Genomic DNA, 17,500 nt, shown 5'->3' with positions numbered 1-17,500 from the left:
TAGGCAGTGACTATATTCCATTGGGTTAATGGAACAACGTCTTGTTTGAGTTTCTCAAAATGTTTTTTGATCAGTTTATTTATTTGTGTGGTTTTACTGTTGTATTGTATAACAAGAGGTATTTTTGAGGACAGATTTTTATTGCCGGGGGGATTCTGTAACTCTGTTAGAAAGTTTGATTTGATATATCTAAGGAATCTTTTTGTGTAACCTCTATGTTGTAAGGCTGTGAATAGAGTATTTACTGCAGTCTCAAAATCTGAGTTTTCTGAGCAAATACGGTGGAACCTTATCAATTGTGATTTGATGAGGCCCCGAAAAACGTGTTTTGGGTGATGGCTATTGGTGTGTAGGAGTGCATGTGTGTCTGTAGATTTAAAGAAGACTTTAGTAGCTAATTTGTATTCTCCATTATCCTTTATAACTTTGTATACCGTGGTGTCCAAAAAATCTATTGTGTGTTCATGTGAAATGACCTTCATTTTAATAGATGCGTGATGGTTGTTGAGGATCTGTACAAATTGTTCAAACTCCAATTGTGTGTGTGTCCAAACACCCCATATATCATCTAGATATCTATAATAGCATAGTGGTGTTTTGGGGCACTTTTTGAAGACTGTTTGTTCCCATTCCGCCATGTAAATATTGGCATAGGCCGGTGCAAATTTCTTTCCCATTGCTGTACCTTTAATCTGTAAATAATGTTCATTATTAAATTGAAAGTCATTTCTCGTTAGGCCTAAGTGTAATAATTGGACGAGGATTGCATCTGGTCTATTGGGTTGCCAATGTCTCTTAAGAATATTCCTCACCGCCTCAATTCCTCTATCCGTCTCAATGTTGGTGTAGAGACTGTCAACGTCCATAGTGAATAACATTGTTTTAGAAGTGAGATTTAGGGATCTAACAATTTCAACGAAATGAAAGGTGTCTTTGATGTAGCTCGGATGTTTTTGGGCTAAGGGGTTTAGAAATGAGTCTATGTACTCTGCAATTCTATATGATTCGCTCCCGCAGTCTGAGACTATGGGTCTACCTGGGGGAATTTTATGTGGAACTGTCCATGTTTCCGGATTTTTATGTATTTTTGGGAGGAGATAAAATATTCGTGGTAAGGGTTGTAATTGTGTAAAATATTCCAATTGTTTTTCAGTAATATACTGTAAATTGTGTAATTGTACCATCAAGCCTGTAATCTGGTCATATGTTTGATGGTATATTGGTGTTGATAACTTAGTGTAGTACTCCTTGTTGTTAAGTTGTCGATAAGCTTCAAAAAGATACTGTTGTCGATCCATAACAACAATATTATTTCCTTTGTCTGCTGGCTTTATGATGATATCTAAGTTAGATTTAAGCTGCCTGATTGCTTGTCGTTCCATTCTCGTTAAGTTTTGTTTGTCTTTTACTTGTTTGATTTTTGTGATGTCTGAATTAATTTTTTGGATGAAACTTTTTATTTCTGGGTCTATTTTTTGTTCTGGTGGGTTCCAATTTGATTGAGGTAGGAAGGGTTGTTTGTCATCTGATGTTGCATATTCAAAAAAACTGAGGATTTTAATTCTTCTGAAAAAGCTTTCAAGATCTATTTGAATTTGTGTATTATCTGGCTTTTGTACTGGGACAAACGTTAATCCTTTGTTTAAAATTTTTTCTTGTATCATGGTAAGTTTGAATGTACTTGATATGTTAACTATTGTATTGTTAAGATTGAGTGGTTCTTCTTGTAGGCTCGTTTTATTGCCATGTAAGTGTGTTAACCAATTATTTAGTATAGCTATAGCTGTTTCGTCCGTCCAATGAATGTTACCTAACTGGACCTGGAAAAACCTATTCGGAATTGCTGGGATGAAAGAATGCTGGTTAATGTATTGGTTCAAGGCTGTGATGGTCCTCTTCTGTTCTTGTGGGAGATTTGCACTATAATTGAGTTCAACTATAAAAATCTCTGCTTTAGGGAATTTTTGTTTTGTAGTATTCAATAGGATCTCGAGTTGTTTAATCGCAGTGGAAGGTTTTTGTGTGCGGTTATCAATACCAATTGATAACACCACTTTTTGTATTTTCGAAGAGGGTTGTAATTTGTTTAGAACAGTACTGATGTGGGAAAATTTTGCTCCAGGAAAACAGTCGAATTGTATGTTTGGATCCGGACAATGTTTAATTTTCATGAGGTTGGAATCTCCTATTATTAATGTAGATTTTTGTGGCAAAAATGGCCAATCTTCATTCTTGTCATTTGTGTGAAGATGTTGTATCATAGATATTGTAGTTACTTTTTGTATCATGGGGAATGTTGTGTCCGGTGATGATGAGTGTGTCTGTAATGACTGTGTAGGGTTGTGTCTATCCATCTCTGGGCTAACAGCTCTGTAGGACCAAGTAAGTGATTGGATAGGGGCTTTTAAAAGACCTAGAAAACTCGAACATGTCGGTGTAGATGACGGGGATGAAACTATGTGTTCCATAATTAAATTCTTAGAAGTACTTGGCACTGTTTGTGTTTGTATTTGCTGTTTTTTGTGTAATGTTATTGGTGTTGAGATGTCTGTATGTTCGGAAAGTGATCCTGCAATTTGTTGATTGTCCTGTTGTTGTTTTGTAGAAGTAGTCGTTTTTAATCCTTTCAATGTTAAGACCTTTTGTAAGTTCAAGATATATTCTTTTGTTTTTTGGATTGTTTTAGTTCTGAATTTATTCTTAACTTTTGTTTTGTGCCATTGTACAGCTTTTGAAAAAGCTTCCTCGCATCTATTTATATCGATAATTTTTTGTAATTTATTAAATAATGTTTTCAGGTTTGTTTTATAATGTTGAATTAATAAAACTTTAGTGTTATAAACCCAATTGTTTGCATTGATTGTTAATCTATTTGTTGTTGTAGTAGTTAACCCTGCTGGTTTTATTGAGTCTATTAGTGACTTTGATAATTGTACAATGTGTGTAGGGGTGTCCTCTTCAAGAATAGATAATTGGTGCATACTTTGTAACATTTTAAAAATTATTTTAACGGTTGGGATGAATGTATTTGTCCGGATATAAATGGGATTCATTGTATTGTTGTTCATTTTGTGATGACCGCCACATCCAGGTTACCTTGAAAAGAAATGTTTTTTTTGTAAATTAAATATTTAAGTTAGATATACTTATAATTAGGAAAGTACAAGTACATGACAGTTAAGAATCTTGGACAATTTTTAATAAAATATTTTAGGAAAAATAATTATTTTTATTCACACTTTTACTAAATTATCAATAAACATTTATATTTACGGAAACCAAATATAATATACATATCAATACATATTTTAATGTTTACATAAGAAAAAAAACTTTTGATACTCTTATTCTCCGTTTGTTACCTAAGACTACTATATAAAGTAGCTAGGTTTTTTGGGGAGAAATGGATACTGCAGTATATGTCTAAAAGGTGGTAGAAATGGACGATAGTTAGTTTTAAAGTATAGTTAGGGTAATTTAATTTTTTTTTTTTTTTTTTTTTTTTTTTTTTTTTTTTTTTTTTTTTTTTTTTTTTTTCCTCAAATATATTGTAACCAATTGTGAAGAATGGCCATGGCTGTGTCGTCTGTCCAGGTTATATTATTGTGTGAAACAGTAAAAACTTTATTTGATATGCTTGGGATATAACATTTATTTCTAATAAAGTCATTTAAAGTGACAATTGTTCGGATTTGTTTTTCTGGAAGTTTGCGGCTAAAATTGATTTCTGTGATGAAAATTTTAGTTCTGGGGAATTTTTGTGCGGCTATTTTTAATAGGATTTGTAATTGTTTAATAGCAGTGGTAGATGTTTGTGTACGGTTGAAAATACCTATGGAAAATATTATTGTATTTATTATGGGACAGGATTTTAATTTATGTAAAACGGAGGTAATGTGGATGAATTTTGCGCGTGGGAAACTGTCCAATTGAATATTGGGGTTGGGGCAATTTTTAATAGTGGATAGATTGGAGTCACCTATAATTAGAGCAGACTTTTTTGGTATTAAGAACCATTTTTTATTTTTGTAAAATGTATGGGGGTGTTGTAATATAATATATTTGGTCTCGTCATTCGTGGTAGTGGGTAAAATTTTATTTGGTATGTGTCTAACGTCGGTTATTTTTATAATTGGACTGTCAGTTACGTCGTCACTTGATTGTGACTGGACTGGGGTTGTTAGTAGATCGAAGTGTGTGGTATAAGTTGGGATTTGTGGTATAGGTGTAAAATTGTCATTGTGACTTAGTGCTGCATATTCGAAATCCGAATTTATGTCTTGTGTTTCCGGAGGGTCAATTACCTTTGTGTCTATAGGTGAAATGTTAATATTCGAATTAAAAATGTAGTTATGAGTTTTTTCAATAATCTCGAATCTTGCATTTTGTCTGAAATTTTTGTTATACCACCTTTTTGCCATATCAAATGCCTCTTGTGGCCGCTCCTTCCCAAAATCTTTTTCTAATTTGTTAAGTAATTTTTTTAGGTGTGTTTTATAATGGTCTATAACAATTGTTTGGGTAGTTTGAGCCCAATTATTTGCATTTATTATTAATTTTGAGCTAATTTGCGGGGTAACTCCTATGGGTCGAATTGAATTGATTAATGTATTGGATACTTTTTTTATATATTTGGGGATGTTCCCTTCTGTTAACGTCAGGTGATGCATATATTGCAGCATTTTGTACATTATTTTGGTTGCTGGTAAATCGAAATTTTCTTCAGTGAAAAGGATGGTGGTATTCATCCTTAAAATAAAACAGAAAGAGTTAATTTCTTATATAATTTTAAATACTTTATATGTAAGTAACATTAGTTATCGATGAAATTTTTTTTTTTTTTTTTTTTTTTTTTTTTTTTTTTTTTTTTTTTTTTTTTTTTTGAGGAAAAACCGAATAAATGTAACCTAAAATACAAACCATTTAAAATTGTTGTATCTATATTAATTTAATTATTATTGTATATCAAACTACGTTAATGTGATAAAGATAGAGAGCACGAGATCGACCAGGCGCGAGACTGGAAAATAGCCTTAAAGTTTTTGGGAATTATTCCCAAATTATAACATACCTGAGAGTGGTTTTGCTGAGATTTTTGAAATTTGAATGTAGTCTAATAGTGGACTATCTAGTGGAAGGAATCATTCCTTGTTAGACTTTATATTTACTTTTATTAAAAATATTTGTATTAAAAAATGCTACCTGGAGAGTTGTGTAGAGAAACGAACTGGTTGATGGACTAGCCCTCTGCTATGTCACGATGGGAATCTTCCTTTGTAGATATTACAAAATGTTAAAGATTTTTGAAAAAATTATTTCTTTTTTATTAAAAAATGAGGAAAATTTTTTTGTGAAAAACCACTTTTTAAAAAAATTTTGTGCTATCTGCATCGAAGTAGAGAGTACAGATCTTTATGTGGGCTACTAAAACCTATTTTGTAGGCAAACAATGGTCCCGACATGTTTCGCAGACATTACTGCTCATCAGGGGACTGTTTTTCGTCCACTAAGAGCCTTCCTCTCACTAAATGTGTAGCACAAATTTCCAAATCAAAAATCTTACTTTTTTTTAAAAAAATTAAAAAAATTCCATTAAAAAAATCCTTATTTAAAAGATTTTTTTAAAAAAAGTTTTAACTAGGTAAAGGTAATTAATTATTGAAATGGTTTTACCTCAGAATTAATCAAAAATAGTAGAAATGTTCTCTGAAACGTAGTAGAAATATGGAGGATTTGGTGAAGCAACCTACTCCGGAGTGAGTCTGGAAGCTTCTGACCAACTGTCAGCCAGTAACAGCTGCATAAAACCGTTTTTTTTAAAAAAAAACTGTGATGTCATAAACGTCAACATACCTGAAAGAATTAGCATATTTAAATTAGGAATTGTACATTTTGTAATATTAATATGGAGCTATTAATTATTTTAAAATGCTTTTTATCTTTTTGATCTCCTTTGATTGTCATTTAAACTGTCTTGTAAACCATCAAAATGAATGTTGGTTAACATGTGATTTAATTTGGTAAACGTATTGGCCAAAGGAAATCATATCAAATCACACATCTCATCGATATCCCACTCTCCATCTTCAGCACATATTTATGTAATAAATTTTAATCCTATCTATATTAACAAAAAAATGCTAATAGCCTAAGATCCTTTATGAAATGTTAAAAACGAACAAGAAATTGGTTTGATTTTTTAATATCTGATCATTGATTCGTTATATATAACTAATTCGTGTAGTTTAATTGGGAATTTATATTTTTTTATATTAAAAAGAATAATTTGGCGGGTTGAGTTCCGTAAAGAAATGTTTAAGTTTTTGAATGTAATTGAGGAAAGTGTGTTTAAAGAAAAGTGTGTTAGTAAAGATTTTAATGGGCAGTGACAGGAACTTGGAAAGCTCGGCTGCCGGTTTAAACTGTCTTTACCAAGATGGCGGGTGGCCAGCGGCCGCTGAAATCGCCGATAATAGTCCGAGTTATTAATGAAGTAATTTGTGTTGTGAGAAGACAGAATGGTAAGGTCTTTTGTCTGTCAACTTTGTTCGTGACTCGAGGTTAGTAACAAAGCTGTTAGGACGTATATTTACTGGAAAATTTATATTCGGCTGGAGTTAAAATGGCGGATCGGGTTTATTTTTTTAAAACAAAACCTTCGTTTTATGGAAGATCTTTGGATTTATTAATTATACTTTATGAAGATAAAACAAAGGGGGATAGTGTCTATCAATTATATACTGAACTGCGTTATGAAAAATTAGTTTGAAAGATTTTATATCGGAGGATTTATGTCGGGTGCGCAGCGTGACTGGTGAAACGGGAAAAGCAGGTATGTGTGTCTGTGTTGCAGTCAGTTTAAAAACCGTCAGTTAAGACCTGTAGTAGTAATTATGAGAAAAAAGTCAGTGAATTGGTCCTTATGAGCTATTATTCTTTTTTTAAAAACATTTTTTATAAATCTTAGTCCTTTCATGGTATGAATATTTAAAGGGGAAGGGAGAAATATTATTTGGGGAAAGTTTTTTTTAAAAAAATCTGGGGTTTGTATGGAAAGGAGTTTTATGGAGAGAACTGGGGGATGTGATTGGTTGTTGGGGTGGGTCGTGGTGGGTTTTTTTGCAAAGTTTTTTATAGGAGTTTCGAGGTGGGGGTTGTAAGCAAAATGAGGGGTTTTACTTTTGGTAGAGGGGATGGGAAGGTTGGGGTGGAGGGTGCATACTAGGTTTGAGTGATGGGTAAGCTTTGGACCGGGCTGGAGTAGAGGGAGAAGGTTGGATGAGGGAAGTTTCTACTGTAGGAGGAGTTCCCAGATGAGGGAAGGGGCTTCTATGGTTAGGACAAGGGTTTTTTTTAAGGACAGGACTATGTCAATCAAGGATGAAGTGTTAATGGATAATATAGGGGTAATGGGGGGAAGAAAAACTTGGTTAACAATATAAACCAATGTTTTTCCAGAAAATATTTGTCCTTTATGGAAATGTGTATTTTTTTGTAGGTTCCGTACAGTATGTGGACCCGTATAATTCTGGACTAGGAAGATTCGAGAAAAGCAAGGTCCTTTGGATTGTGTAAGTGTGTCTTGATATTATTATACACATAAACTGAATAATATGTGCACTTATACAATCTGTTAGAGGTGGTTGTGCTTATTAAAGGGTGGAATATTATCAGAAATATGTGAGGGAGAAAGATCATTTTCTAATTATTAAAAACTTGCCTAATGTAACTAACTGGGAATAGTTATCATTTTATTTAAACAGGGTTTAAAGCTTCATGATTTATGTAGGGGGGCAAACGGTTTAGTGGGGAACAGGGTTTGTGGAGGGGTAGGCTGTTTGTGAATGAGGGGGTATGTGGGGGAGAGAAAAGGGGCCTGTGAGGTTGAGTTGTGGGGAGGAGGGAGGCCTATGAGGTTGAGTTGTGGGGAGGAGGGGGGGGGTTTGTGAGGTTGAGGTGTGGGGAGGAAAAAGGTCTGTGAGGTTGAGTTGTGGGGAGAAGAGGGGCTTATGAGGTTGTGTTGTGGGGAGGAAGGGGAACTGTGAGGTTGAGTTGTGGAGAGGGGGGGTTGTAGGGAGGAGGGGGGTCTGTGAGGTTGAGTTGTGGGGAGGAAGGGGGCTTGTGAGATTAAGTCGTGGGGAGAAGGGGGGCCCTATAAGATTAAAATATGGGGAGGGGGGGGGTTCTGTAAAGTTGAGTTGTGGGGAGGAGGGGGAGGGTCTGTGAGATTAAGTTGTAGGGAGGAGGGGGATCTTGTGAGGTTGAATTGTGGGAAGGAAGGGGGGCCTGTAAGGTTGAGTTGTGGGGAAAAGGGGAGTCCTATAAGGTTAAGTTGTGGGGAGGAGGGGGGGTCTGTGTAGTTAAGTTGTGGATAGGAAGGGGGGTCTGTGAAATTGAGTTGTGGGGAGAAGAGGGGGTATGTGAGGTTAAGTTGTAGGGAGGAGAAAGGACCTGTGAGGTTGAGTTGTGGGAAGGAGAGGGGATCTATGAGGTTGAGTTGTGGGGAGGAAGGGGAGTAGTTGAGGTTAAGTTGTGGGGAGGAAGGGGAGTATGGTGAGGTTGAGTTGTGGGGAGAAGAAAGGACCTGTGAGGTTGAGTTGTGGGGAGAAGAAAGGACCTGTGAGGTTGAGTTGTGGGGAGGAAAGGGGAACTATGAGGTTGAGTTGTGGGGAGGGGTTTGGGCCTGTGAGGTGAGTTGTGGGGAGGAAGGGGAGTCTAGTAAGGTTGAGTTGTAGGGAGGAGAATGAACCTGTGAGGTTGAGTTGTGGGGAGGAGGGGGGATCTATGAGATTGAGATGTGGGGAGGAGTTGGGGTCTGTGAGGTCTGGTGAGGTTAAGTTGTGGGGAGGAGAAAGGACTTGCGAGTTTGAGTTCTGGGGAAGAGAGAGGACCTATGAGGTTGAGTTGTGGGTAGGAGTTGGAGCCTGTGGGGTTGAGTTGTGGGGAGGAAGGGGGGTCTGGTGAGGTTAAGTTGTGGGGAGGAGAAAGGGCTTGTGAGGTTGAATTGTAGGGAGGAGAGTGGACCTATGAGGTTGAGTTGTGGTGAGTAGTTGGGGCCTGTGAGGTTGAGTTGTGGGAAGGAAGGGGGGTCTGGTGAGGTTAAGTTGTGGGGAGGAGAAAGGACTTGTGAGGTTGAGTTCTGGGGAAGAGAGGGGACGTATGAGGTTGAGTTGTGGTGAGGAGTTGGGGCCTATGAGGTTGAGTTGTGTGGAGGAGTTGGGGCCTGTAAGGTTGAGTTGTGGGAAGGAAAGGGGATCTGGTGAGGTTAAGTTGTGGGGAGGAGAAAGGACTTGTGAGGTTGAGTTCTGGGGAAGAGAGGGGACCTATGAGGTTGAGTTGTGGTGAGGAGTTGGGGCCTATGAGGTTGAGTTGTGTGGAGGAGTTGGGGCCTGTAAGGTTGAGTTGTGGGGAGGAAAGGGGATCTGGTGAGGTTAAGTTGTGGGGAGGAGAAAGGACTTGTGAGGTTGAGTTCTGGGGAAGAGAGGGGACCTATGAGGTTGAGTTGTGGTGGGGAGTTGGGGCCTATGAGGTTGAGTTGTGTGGAGGAGTTGGGGCCTGTAAGGTTAAGTTGTGGGAAGGAAGGGTGGTTTTGTGAGGATGAGTTGTGGGGAGGAGAAAGGACCCTTGAGTTTGAATTGTGGAGAGGAGAGTGCATCTATGATGTTGAATTGTGGGGAGGAGTTGGGGTCTATAAGGTTGAGTTGTGGGAAAAAAAGGGGGGGCTCCGGTGAGGTCGAGTTATGTGGAGGAGAAAGGATCTGTGAGGTTAAATAGTGGGAGGAGAGGGTGTCTATGAGGTTAAGTTGTGGGGAGGAGTTGGGGCCTGTGAGGTTGAGTTTTGGGGAGGAAGGGGGGTCTGGTGTGGTATAAGTTGTGGGGAGGAGAAGGGATGTATGAGGTTGAATTGTGGGGAGGAAAGGGGACCTATGAGGTTGAGTTGTGGGGAGGAGTTGGGGTCTATGAGGTTGAGTTGTGGGGAGGAAGGGGGGTCTGGTGTGGTATAAGTTGTGGGGAGGAGAAAGGACTTGAGGTTAAGTTGTGGGAGAAGAGGGGACCTATGAGGTTGAGTTGTGGGGAGGAGTTGGGGCCTGTGAGGTTAAGTTGTAGGGAGGAAGGGGGGGTCTAGTAAGGTTGAATTGTGGGGAGGAGAAAGGAACTGTGAGGTTGAGTTGTGGGGAGGAAGGGGGTCTGGTAAGGTTGAGTTGTGGGGAAGAGAAAGGACCTATGAGGTTAAATTGTGGGGGGGAAAATTGGGGCCTGTGAGGTATGTGTTGTGGGGAGGAAGGGGGGTCTGGTGAGGTTAAGTTGTGTGGAGGAAGAAAGGACCTGTGAGGTTGAGTTGTGGGGAGAAAGGGGGTCTGGTGAGGTTGAGTTGTGGGGGGGAGAAAGGACCTGTGAAGTTAAGTTGTGGGGAGGAGAGGGGAACTATGAGGTTGAGTTGTGGTGAGGAAGGGGGGTCGGGTGAACTTGAGTTGTAGGAAGGAGAAAGGACTTGTGAGGTTGAGTTGTGGGGACGAGAGGGAATCTATGAGGTTGAGTTGTGGGGGGGAGCTGGGGCCGATGAGGTTGAATTATGGGGAAGAAGTGGGGTCTGGTGAGGTTGAGTATGTAGGGAGGAGAGAGGACCTGTGAGGTTAAGTTGTGGGAAGGAGAGGTGATCTATCAGGTTTAGTTGTGGAGAGGAGAGGGGACCTCTGAGATTGAGTTGTGGAGAGGAGTTGGGACCTGTGAGGTTGAGTTGTGGGGAGGAAGAGGGGTCTAGTGAGGTTGGGTTGTGGGGAGGAGAAAGGACCTATGAGGTCGAATTGTGGGGAGGAGAGGGGACCTATAAGGTTGAGTTGTGGGGAAGGGTTGGGGCCTGTAAGGTTGAGTTGTGGGGAGGAAGGGGGATCTGGTGCGGTTGAATTGTGGGGAGGAGAAAGGACCTATGAGGTTGAGTTGTGGGGAGGAGAGAGGACTTATGAGGTTGAGTTGTGGGGAGAAGTTGGGGTCTGTGAGGTTGAATTGTGGGGAGGAAGGGGGGTCTGGTAAGGTTAAGTTGTGGGGAGGAGAAAGGACCTGTGAGATTGAGTTGTAGGGGAGGGGGCTCTGGTGAGGTTGAGTTGTGGGGAAGAGAAATGACTTGTGAGGTTAAGTTGTGGGAGGAGAGGGGATTTATGAAGTTGAGTTGTGGAGGGGAGTTGGGGCCTGTGAGGTTGAGTTGTGGGGAGGAAGGGGGATCTGGTGCGGTTGAATTGTGGGGAGGAGAAAGGACCTATGAGGTTGAGTTGTGGGGAAGAGAAAGGAACTGTGAGGTTGAGTTGTGGGGAGGAGTTGGGGCCTGTGAAGTTGAGATGTGGGGAGGAAAGGGGGTCGGGTGAGGTTGAGTTGTGGGGAGGAAGGGGGGTGTGGTGCGGTTGAGTTAAGGCGAGGAGAAAGGGCCCGTGAGTTTGAGTTGTGGGGAAGAGAGGGGATTTATGAGGTTAATTTGTGGGGAGGAGTTAGGACCAGTGAGGTTGAGTTGTGGGGAGGAAGGGGGGTCTGGTGAGGTTGGGTTGTGGGGAGGAGAAAGGACTTATGAGGTTGAGTTGTGGGGAGGAGGGGGGGATTCATGAGGTTAATTTGTGGGGAGGAGTTAGGACCAGTGAGGTTGAGTTGTGGGGAAGAAGGGGGATCTGGTAAAGTTGAGTTGTGGGGAGGAGAGAGGACCTGTGAGGTTGAGTTGTGGGAAGGAGAGGTGGCCTATGAAATTTAGTTGTGGAGAGGAGTTGGGGCCTGTAAGGTATGTGTTGTGGGGAGGAAGGGGGGTCTGGTGAGGTTAAGATTGTGGGGAGGAAGAAAGACCTATGAGGTTGAGTTGTGGGGAGGAGAGAGGACCTATGAAGTTGAGTTGTGGGGAGGAGTTGGGTCCTGTGAGGTTGAGTTATGGGGAGGAAAGGGGGTTCTGATGCAGTGGAGTTGTGGGGAGGAGAAAGGATCCATGAGGTTGAGTTATGGGGAGGAGAGGGGAATCCCTGAGGTTGAGTTGTGGGGAGGAGTTGTGGTCTATGAAGTTGAGTTGTGGGGGGAAAAAAAATAAACTGGTGAGATTGGGTTATAGGGAGGAGAAAGGACCTGTGAGGTTGAGTTGTGGGAAGAAGAGGGGATCTATGAGGTTGAGTTATGGGGAGCAGTTATGGCCTGCGAGGTTGAATTGTGGGGAGGAAGGAGGGTCTGGTGAGGTTGAGTTGTGGGGAGGAGAAAGGACTTGTGAGGTTCAGTTGTGGGGAGGAGAGGGAATCTATAAGTTTGAGTTGTGGGGAGGAATTGGGGCTTGTGAGATTGAGTCGTGGGGAGAAAGGGGGTCTGGTGAGTTTGAGTTGTGGGTAGGAGAAAGGACCTGTGAGGTTGAGTTGTGGGGAGAAAGGGGGTTTGGTGAGGTTGAGTTGTGGGGGGGGGGGGAAAAGAAAGGACCTGTGAAGTTGAGTTGTGGGGAGGAGAGGGGAACTATGAGGTTGAGTTGTGGGGAGGAAGGAGGGTCGGGTGAGCATTGAGTTGTAGGAAGGAGAAAGGACTTGTGAGGTTGAGTTGTGGGGACGAGAGGGAATCTATGAGGTTGAGTTGTGGGGGGGAGTTGGGGCCTATGAGGTTGAGTTATGGGGAAGAAGGGGGGTCTGGTGAGGTTGAGTATGTGGGGAGGAGAGAGGACCTGTGAGGTTAAGTTGTGGGAAGGAGAGGTAATCTATCAGGTTTAGTTGTGGAGAGGAGAGGGGACCTCTGAGATTGAGTTGTGGAGAGGAGTTGGGACCTGTGAGGTTGAGTTGTGGGGAGGAAGAGGCGTCTAGTGAGGTTGGGTTGTGGGGAGAAGAAAGGACCTGTGAGGTCGAATTGTGGGGAAGAGAGGGGACCTATAAGGTTGAGTTGTGGGGAAGAGTTGGGGCCTGTGAGGTTGAGTTGTGGGGAGGAAGGGGGGGTCTGGTGAGGTTGAGTTGTGGGGAGGAGAAAGGACTTGTGAGGTTGAGTTATGGGGAGGAGAGGGGGACTGTGAGGTTGAGTTGTGGGGAGGAGTTGGGGTCTGTGAGGTTGAGTAATGGGGAAGAAGGGAGGTCTGGCGAGGTTGAGTTGTGTGGAGAAGAAAGGATCTGTGAGGTTGAGTTGTGGGAGGAGAGGGGACTTATGAAGTTGAGTTGTGGAGAGGAGTTGGGGCCTGTGAGGTTGAGTTGTGGGGAGGAAGGGGGGTCTGGTACGGTTGAATTGTGGGGAGGAGAAGGACCTATGAGGTTGAGTTGTGGGGAAGAGAAAGGACCTGTCAGGTTGAGTTGTGGGGAGGAGTTGGGGCCTGTGAGGTTGAGATGTGGGAAGGAAAAGGGGGTCGGGTGCGGTTGAGTTGTGGGGAGGAAGGGGGGTATGGTGCGGTTGAGCTGAGGGGAGGAGAAAGGGCCTGTGAGGTTGAGTTGTGGGGAAGAGAGGGGATTTATGAGGTTAATTTGTGGGGAGGAGTTAGGACCTGTGAGGTTGAGTTGTGGGGAGGAAGGGGGGTCTGGTACGGTTGAGTTGTGGGGAGGAGAAAGGAACTGTGAGGTTGAGTTGTGGGGAGGAAAGGGAGCCTATGAGGTTGAGTTGTGGGGAGCAAAAAGGACTTGTGAGGTTGAGTTTTGGGGAGGAAGGGGGATCTGGTGAGGTTGATTCGTGGGGAGGAGAAAAGACCTGTGAGGTTGAGTTGTGGGGAGGAGAGGTGATCTATGAGGTTAAGTTGTGGAAAGGAAGGGGGGTCTGGTAAGGTTAAGTTGTGGGGAGGAGAAAAGACCTGTGAGATTGAGTTGTGGGGAGGAGCGGGGACGTATGGGGTTGAGTTGTGGTGAGGAGTTGGGGTCTATGAAATTGAGTTGTGGGGAGGAAGGGGGGTCCGGTGAGATTAAGTTGTAAGGAGGAGAAAGGACCTGTGAGGTTGAGTTGTGGGGAGGAGAAGGGACCTATGAGGTTAAGTTGTGGGTAGGAGTTCGGTCCTGTGAGGTTGAGTTATGGGGAGGAAGGGGGGTCTGGTGTGGTTGAGTTGTGGGGAGGGGAAAGGATCTATGAGGTTGAGTTGTGGGGAGGAGAGGAGAATACCTAAGGTTGAGTTGTGGGGAGGAGTTGTGGTGTATGAGGTTAAGTTGTGGGGGGAAAAAAAATAAATAAACTGGTGAGGTTGGGTTATAAGGAGGAGGAAGGACCTGTGAGGTTGAGTTGTGGGAAGAAGAGGGGATTCATGAGGTTGAGTTATGGGGAGCAGTTATGGTCTGCGAGGTTGAGTTGTGAGGAGGAAGGAGGGTCTGGTGAGGTTGAGTTGTGGGAAGGAGAAAGGACCTGTGAGGTTGAGTTATGGGAAGGAGAGGTGACCTATGAGATTTAGTTGTGGAGAGAAGTAGGGGCGTGTAAGTTTAAGTTGTGGGGAGGAAGGGGGGTCTGGTGAGGTTGAGTTGTCGGTAGGAGAAAGGACCTGTGAGGTTAAATTGTGGAAAGGAGAGGGGATCCATGGGGTTGAGTTGTGGGAAGGAGTTGGGGCCTGTAAGGTTGAGTTGTGGGGAGGAAGGGGGGCCTATGAGGTTGAGTTGTGGGGAGGAGAAAGGACTTATGAGGTTGAGTTGTGGGGAGGAAGGGGGGTCTGGTGAGGTTAAGTTGTGGGGAGGAGAAAGGACCTGTGAGGTTGAGTTGTGGGGAGGAGAGGGGACCTATAATGTTGGGTTGTGGGGAAGAATTGGGGCCTGTGAGGTTGAGTTGTGGGCAGGAAGGGGGGTCTGGTGAGATTGAGTTGTGGGTAGGAGAACGGATCTGTGAGGTTGAGTTATGGGAGGAGAGGGGACTTATGAGGTTGAGTTGTGGAGAGGAGTTGGGGCTTGTGAGGTTAAGTTGTAGGGAGGAAGGTGGTCTGGTGAGGTTGGGTTGTGGGGAAGAGAAAGGACCTATGAGATAGAGTTGTGGGGAGGATTTGGGGTCTATGGGGTTGGGTTGTAGGGAGGAAGGGGTGGTCTGGTGAGGTTGAGTTGTCAGAAGGAGGAAGGACCTGTGAGGTTTAGTTATGGGGAGGAGTTAGGGCCTATGAGGTTGAGTTGTGGGGAGGAAGGGGGGTCTGGTTCGGTTGAGTTGTGGGGAAGAGAAAGATCGCGCGAGGTTGAATTGTGGGGAGGAGAGGGGACCTATGGGGTTGAATTGTGGGGAGGAGTTGGGGGTTGTGAGGCTAAATTCTGAGGAGGAAGGGGGGTCTGGTGAGGTTGAGTTGTGGGGAGAAGGAAGGATCTGTTAGGTTGAGCTATGGGTGAGGAGAAGGGGCGTATGAGGTTGAGTTGTGGGGAGAAGTTGGGGCCTGTGAGGTTGAATTGTGGGGAGGAAGGGGGGTCTGGCGAAGTTTAATTGTGGGGTGGAGAAAGTAACTGAGGTTGAGTTATGGGGAAGAGAGGGGGCCTATGAGGTTGAATTGTGGGGATGAGTTGGGATTTATGAGGTTGAGTTGTGGGGTGGAGGGGGTGTCTGGTAAGGTTGAGTTGTGGGGAGGAGAAAGAACCTGTAAGGTTATGGGGAGGAGAGGGGTAGGGTTAGGTTTAGGGTTAGGGTTTAGGGGTTAGGGTTTAGGGGTTAGGGTTAGGATTCCGGGTTACGGACAGAAGGGTGTCCTTATAAAAGTGAGGATAGTGCCAGGGAAGATTATGGATAGGGCTAGGAATATGAAGATTTGTAGGATAGATATAAGAATCAAAAAAAAAAAAAAAAAAAAAAAAAAAAAAAAAAAAAAAAAAAAAACGTGTATTATGACACTACTTGGAACAAGTTAATGTTATACGTGGCACTCGTCAAGGTTAGGATTCCGGGTTACGGACAGATGGGTGGTTACCCTTTTTTTTCTGCACCCAATAAGGGATACAGCGCCGAAGCGTCTGCCACTTTACTGGCGCACGTTCAACATTCTTTTCCGCATAGGATTTTACGTCATCTTGTTTCACGGAACTGAGAAAATATTTAAAAATTTAAAATAAAAACAAGTTGGAAAATAGTACGTGAGCAGCGAAGATTAGATTGTAGTTATATAAGAAGGTTGGGATGAAAGATTATTTAAAATTGTAAATGTGTAGGGTTTAGGGGTTAGGGTTAAGGGTTTGGGTTTAGGGTTAGGGTTTAGGGTTAGGGTTGGGTTTAGGGTTGGGTTTAGGGTTTAGGGGTTAGGGTTAGGGTTTAGGGTTTGGGGTTAGGGGTTAGGGTTTAGGGGTTAGGGTTAGGGTTTAGGGTTAGGGTTAGGGTTAGTAAAACGACACCAAATTAGGGTTAGGGTTTAAGGTTAGGGTTTAGGTTAGGGTTAGGGTTAGGTTTAGGGTTAGGGTTAGGGTTAGGATTCCGGATTCTGGACAGAAGGGTAACCTTATAAAAGTGAGGATAGTGTCAGGGAAGATTATGGATAGGGCTAGAAATATGAAGGTTTGTAGGATAGATATAAGAATAAGAGAATAGGGGAGAGAAAAAAAATTTAATAAAAAAGGTCACTCTTTATGGAGTTTGGGTTAGGGTTGTGGACTGTATAGAATTTGCAGTTTTCGTCTTGACTATAGTTTGATAAAGGAAAAAGTGAGGAATGAAGTGTATTATAAATGTGTAAAGTTATTGGGTTAATGTTTTGGATAAGAGTTAGAACTAATATCCCAAAAAAAATATGTCTTAAAATGAATTAAAATATATATTCAATTCATGATTATTCTGAATCTCTTATATGATCAGGTATGTAGGTGGAAAGGCTTTGCCGTGAGGAGACCACCCTTGTTAGGGTTGAAGTACAACCAAAAACGCGTGTCTTATACCAGCTTACCCAGTCATTTGTCGTTTGTACAGAAATGTCTGTTGATTTATTCGAACTAAAGAATAATTTTTCTAATATGGGATAGTAGTGGGTTGGTTAGGGTTAAGTTGTAGTGTTATTGGTTTCTAAGGGTTAAGGGTTGTTGGATAAGGGTTAAAACTTGTATCCCAAGAAGAATATGTTTCATTTACTTAAAATTATAAAACTTAATATATTTTACGAAATAGCTTAAATGTCTGAGCGTGTGGCTGGGAAGGCTTTGCAGCGAGGAGACCACCCTTGTTAGGGTTGAAGTACAACCAAGAACGCGTGTCTTATACCAGCTTACCCAGTCATTTGTCGTTTGTACAGAAATGTCTGTTGATTTATTCGAACTAAAGAATAATTTTTCTAATATGGGATAGTAGTGGGTTGGTTAGGGTTAAGTTGTAGTGCTATTGGTTTCTAAGGGTTAAGGGTTGTTGGATAAGGGTTAAAACTTGTATCCCAAGAAGAATATGTTTCGTTTACTTAAAATTATAAAACTTAATATATTTTACAAAATAGTTTAAATGTCTGAGCGTGTGGCTGGGAAGGCTTTGCAGCGAGGAGACCACCCTTGTTAGGGTTGAAGTACAACCAAGAACGCGTGTCTTATACCAGCTTACCCAGTCATTTGTCGTTTGTACAGAAATGTCTGTTGATTTATTCGAACTAAAGAATAATTTTTCTAATATGGGA

The 17,500-nt window shown here is 42.3% G+C and overlaps 1 protein-coding gene and 1 long non-coding RNA gene across 2 annotated transcripts in view; one reads left to right on the top strand and one right to left on the bottom strand.

Moving 5' to 3' along the window:
• Positions 1-3,131: 3,131 nt before the first annotated feature.
• LOC140406744 (uncharacterized) lies at positions 3,132-5,122 on the bottom strand. Its single transcript, XM_072494693.1, has 2 exons — positions 5,072-5,122; positions 3,132-4,749 (listed from the first exon to the last, which is right to left on the bottom strand). The coding sequence occupies exon 2, from the start codon at positions 4,746-4,748 to the stop codon at positions 3,540-3,542; it is 1,209 nt and encodes a 402-aa protein (XP_072350794.1). The 5' UTR covers position 4,749; positions 5,072-5,122; the 3' UTR covers positions 3,132-3,539.
• Positions 5,123-6,297: 1,175 nt separating this feature from the next.
• LOC140406749 (uncharacterized) overlaps positions 6,298-17,500 on the top strand; it is a 22,986-nt gene continuing 11,783 nt past the window's right edge. Inside the window, exons 1-2 of the long non-coding RNA XR_011939274.1 lie at positions 6,298-6,560; positions 7,499-7,571. This is a non-coding gene — a long non-coding RNA (uncharacterized lncRNA). The remainder of the gene's footprint in view (positions 6,561-7,498; positions 7,572-17,500) is intronic.

Source organism: Scyliorhinus torazame, unplaced genomic scaffold, assembly GCF_047496885.1.
Source record: "Scyliorhinus torazame isolate Kashiwa2021f unplaced genomic scaffold, sScyTor2.1 scaffold_836, whole genome shotgun sequence".
NCBI lineage: Eukaryota > Metazoa > Chordata > Chondrichthyes > Carcharhiniformes > Scyliorhinidae > Scyliorhinus > Scyliorhinus torazame.
Note: the sequence above shows the minus strand (reverse complement) of the source record. Positions and strands in the feature narration are given on the sequence as shown.

Bases quoted from the DNA above. Each gene is read 5' to 3' on its own strand.
- LOC140406744 (XM_072494693.1), bottom strand. From the start codon at position 4,748: ATGAATACCACCATCCTTTTCACTGAAGAAAATTTCGATTTACCAGCA.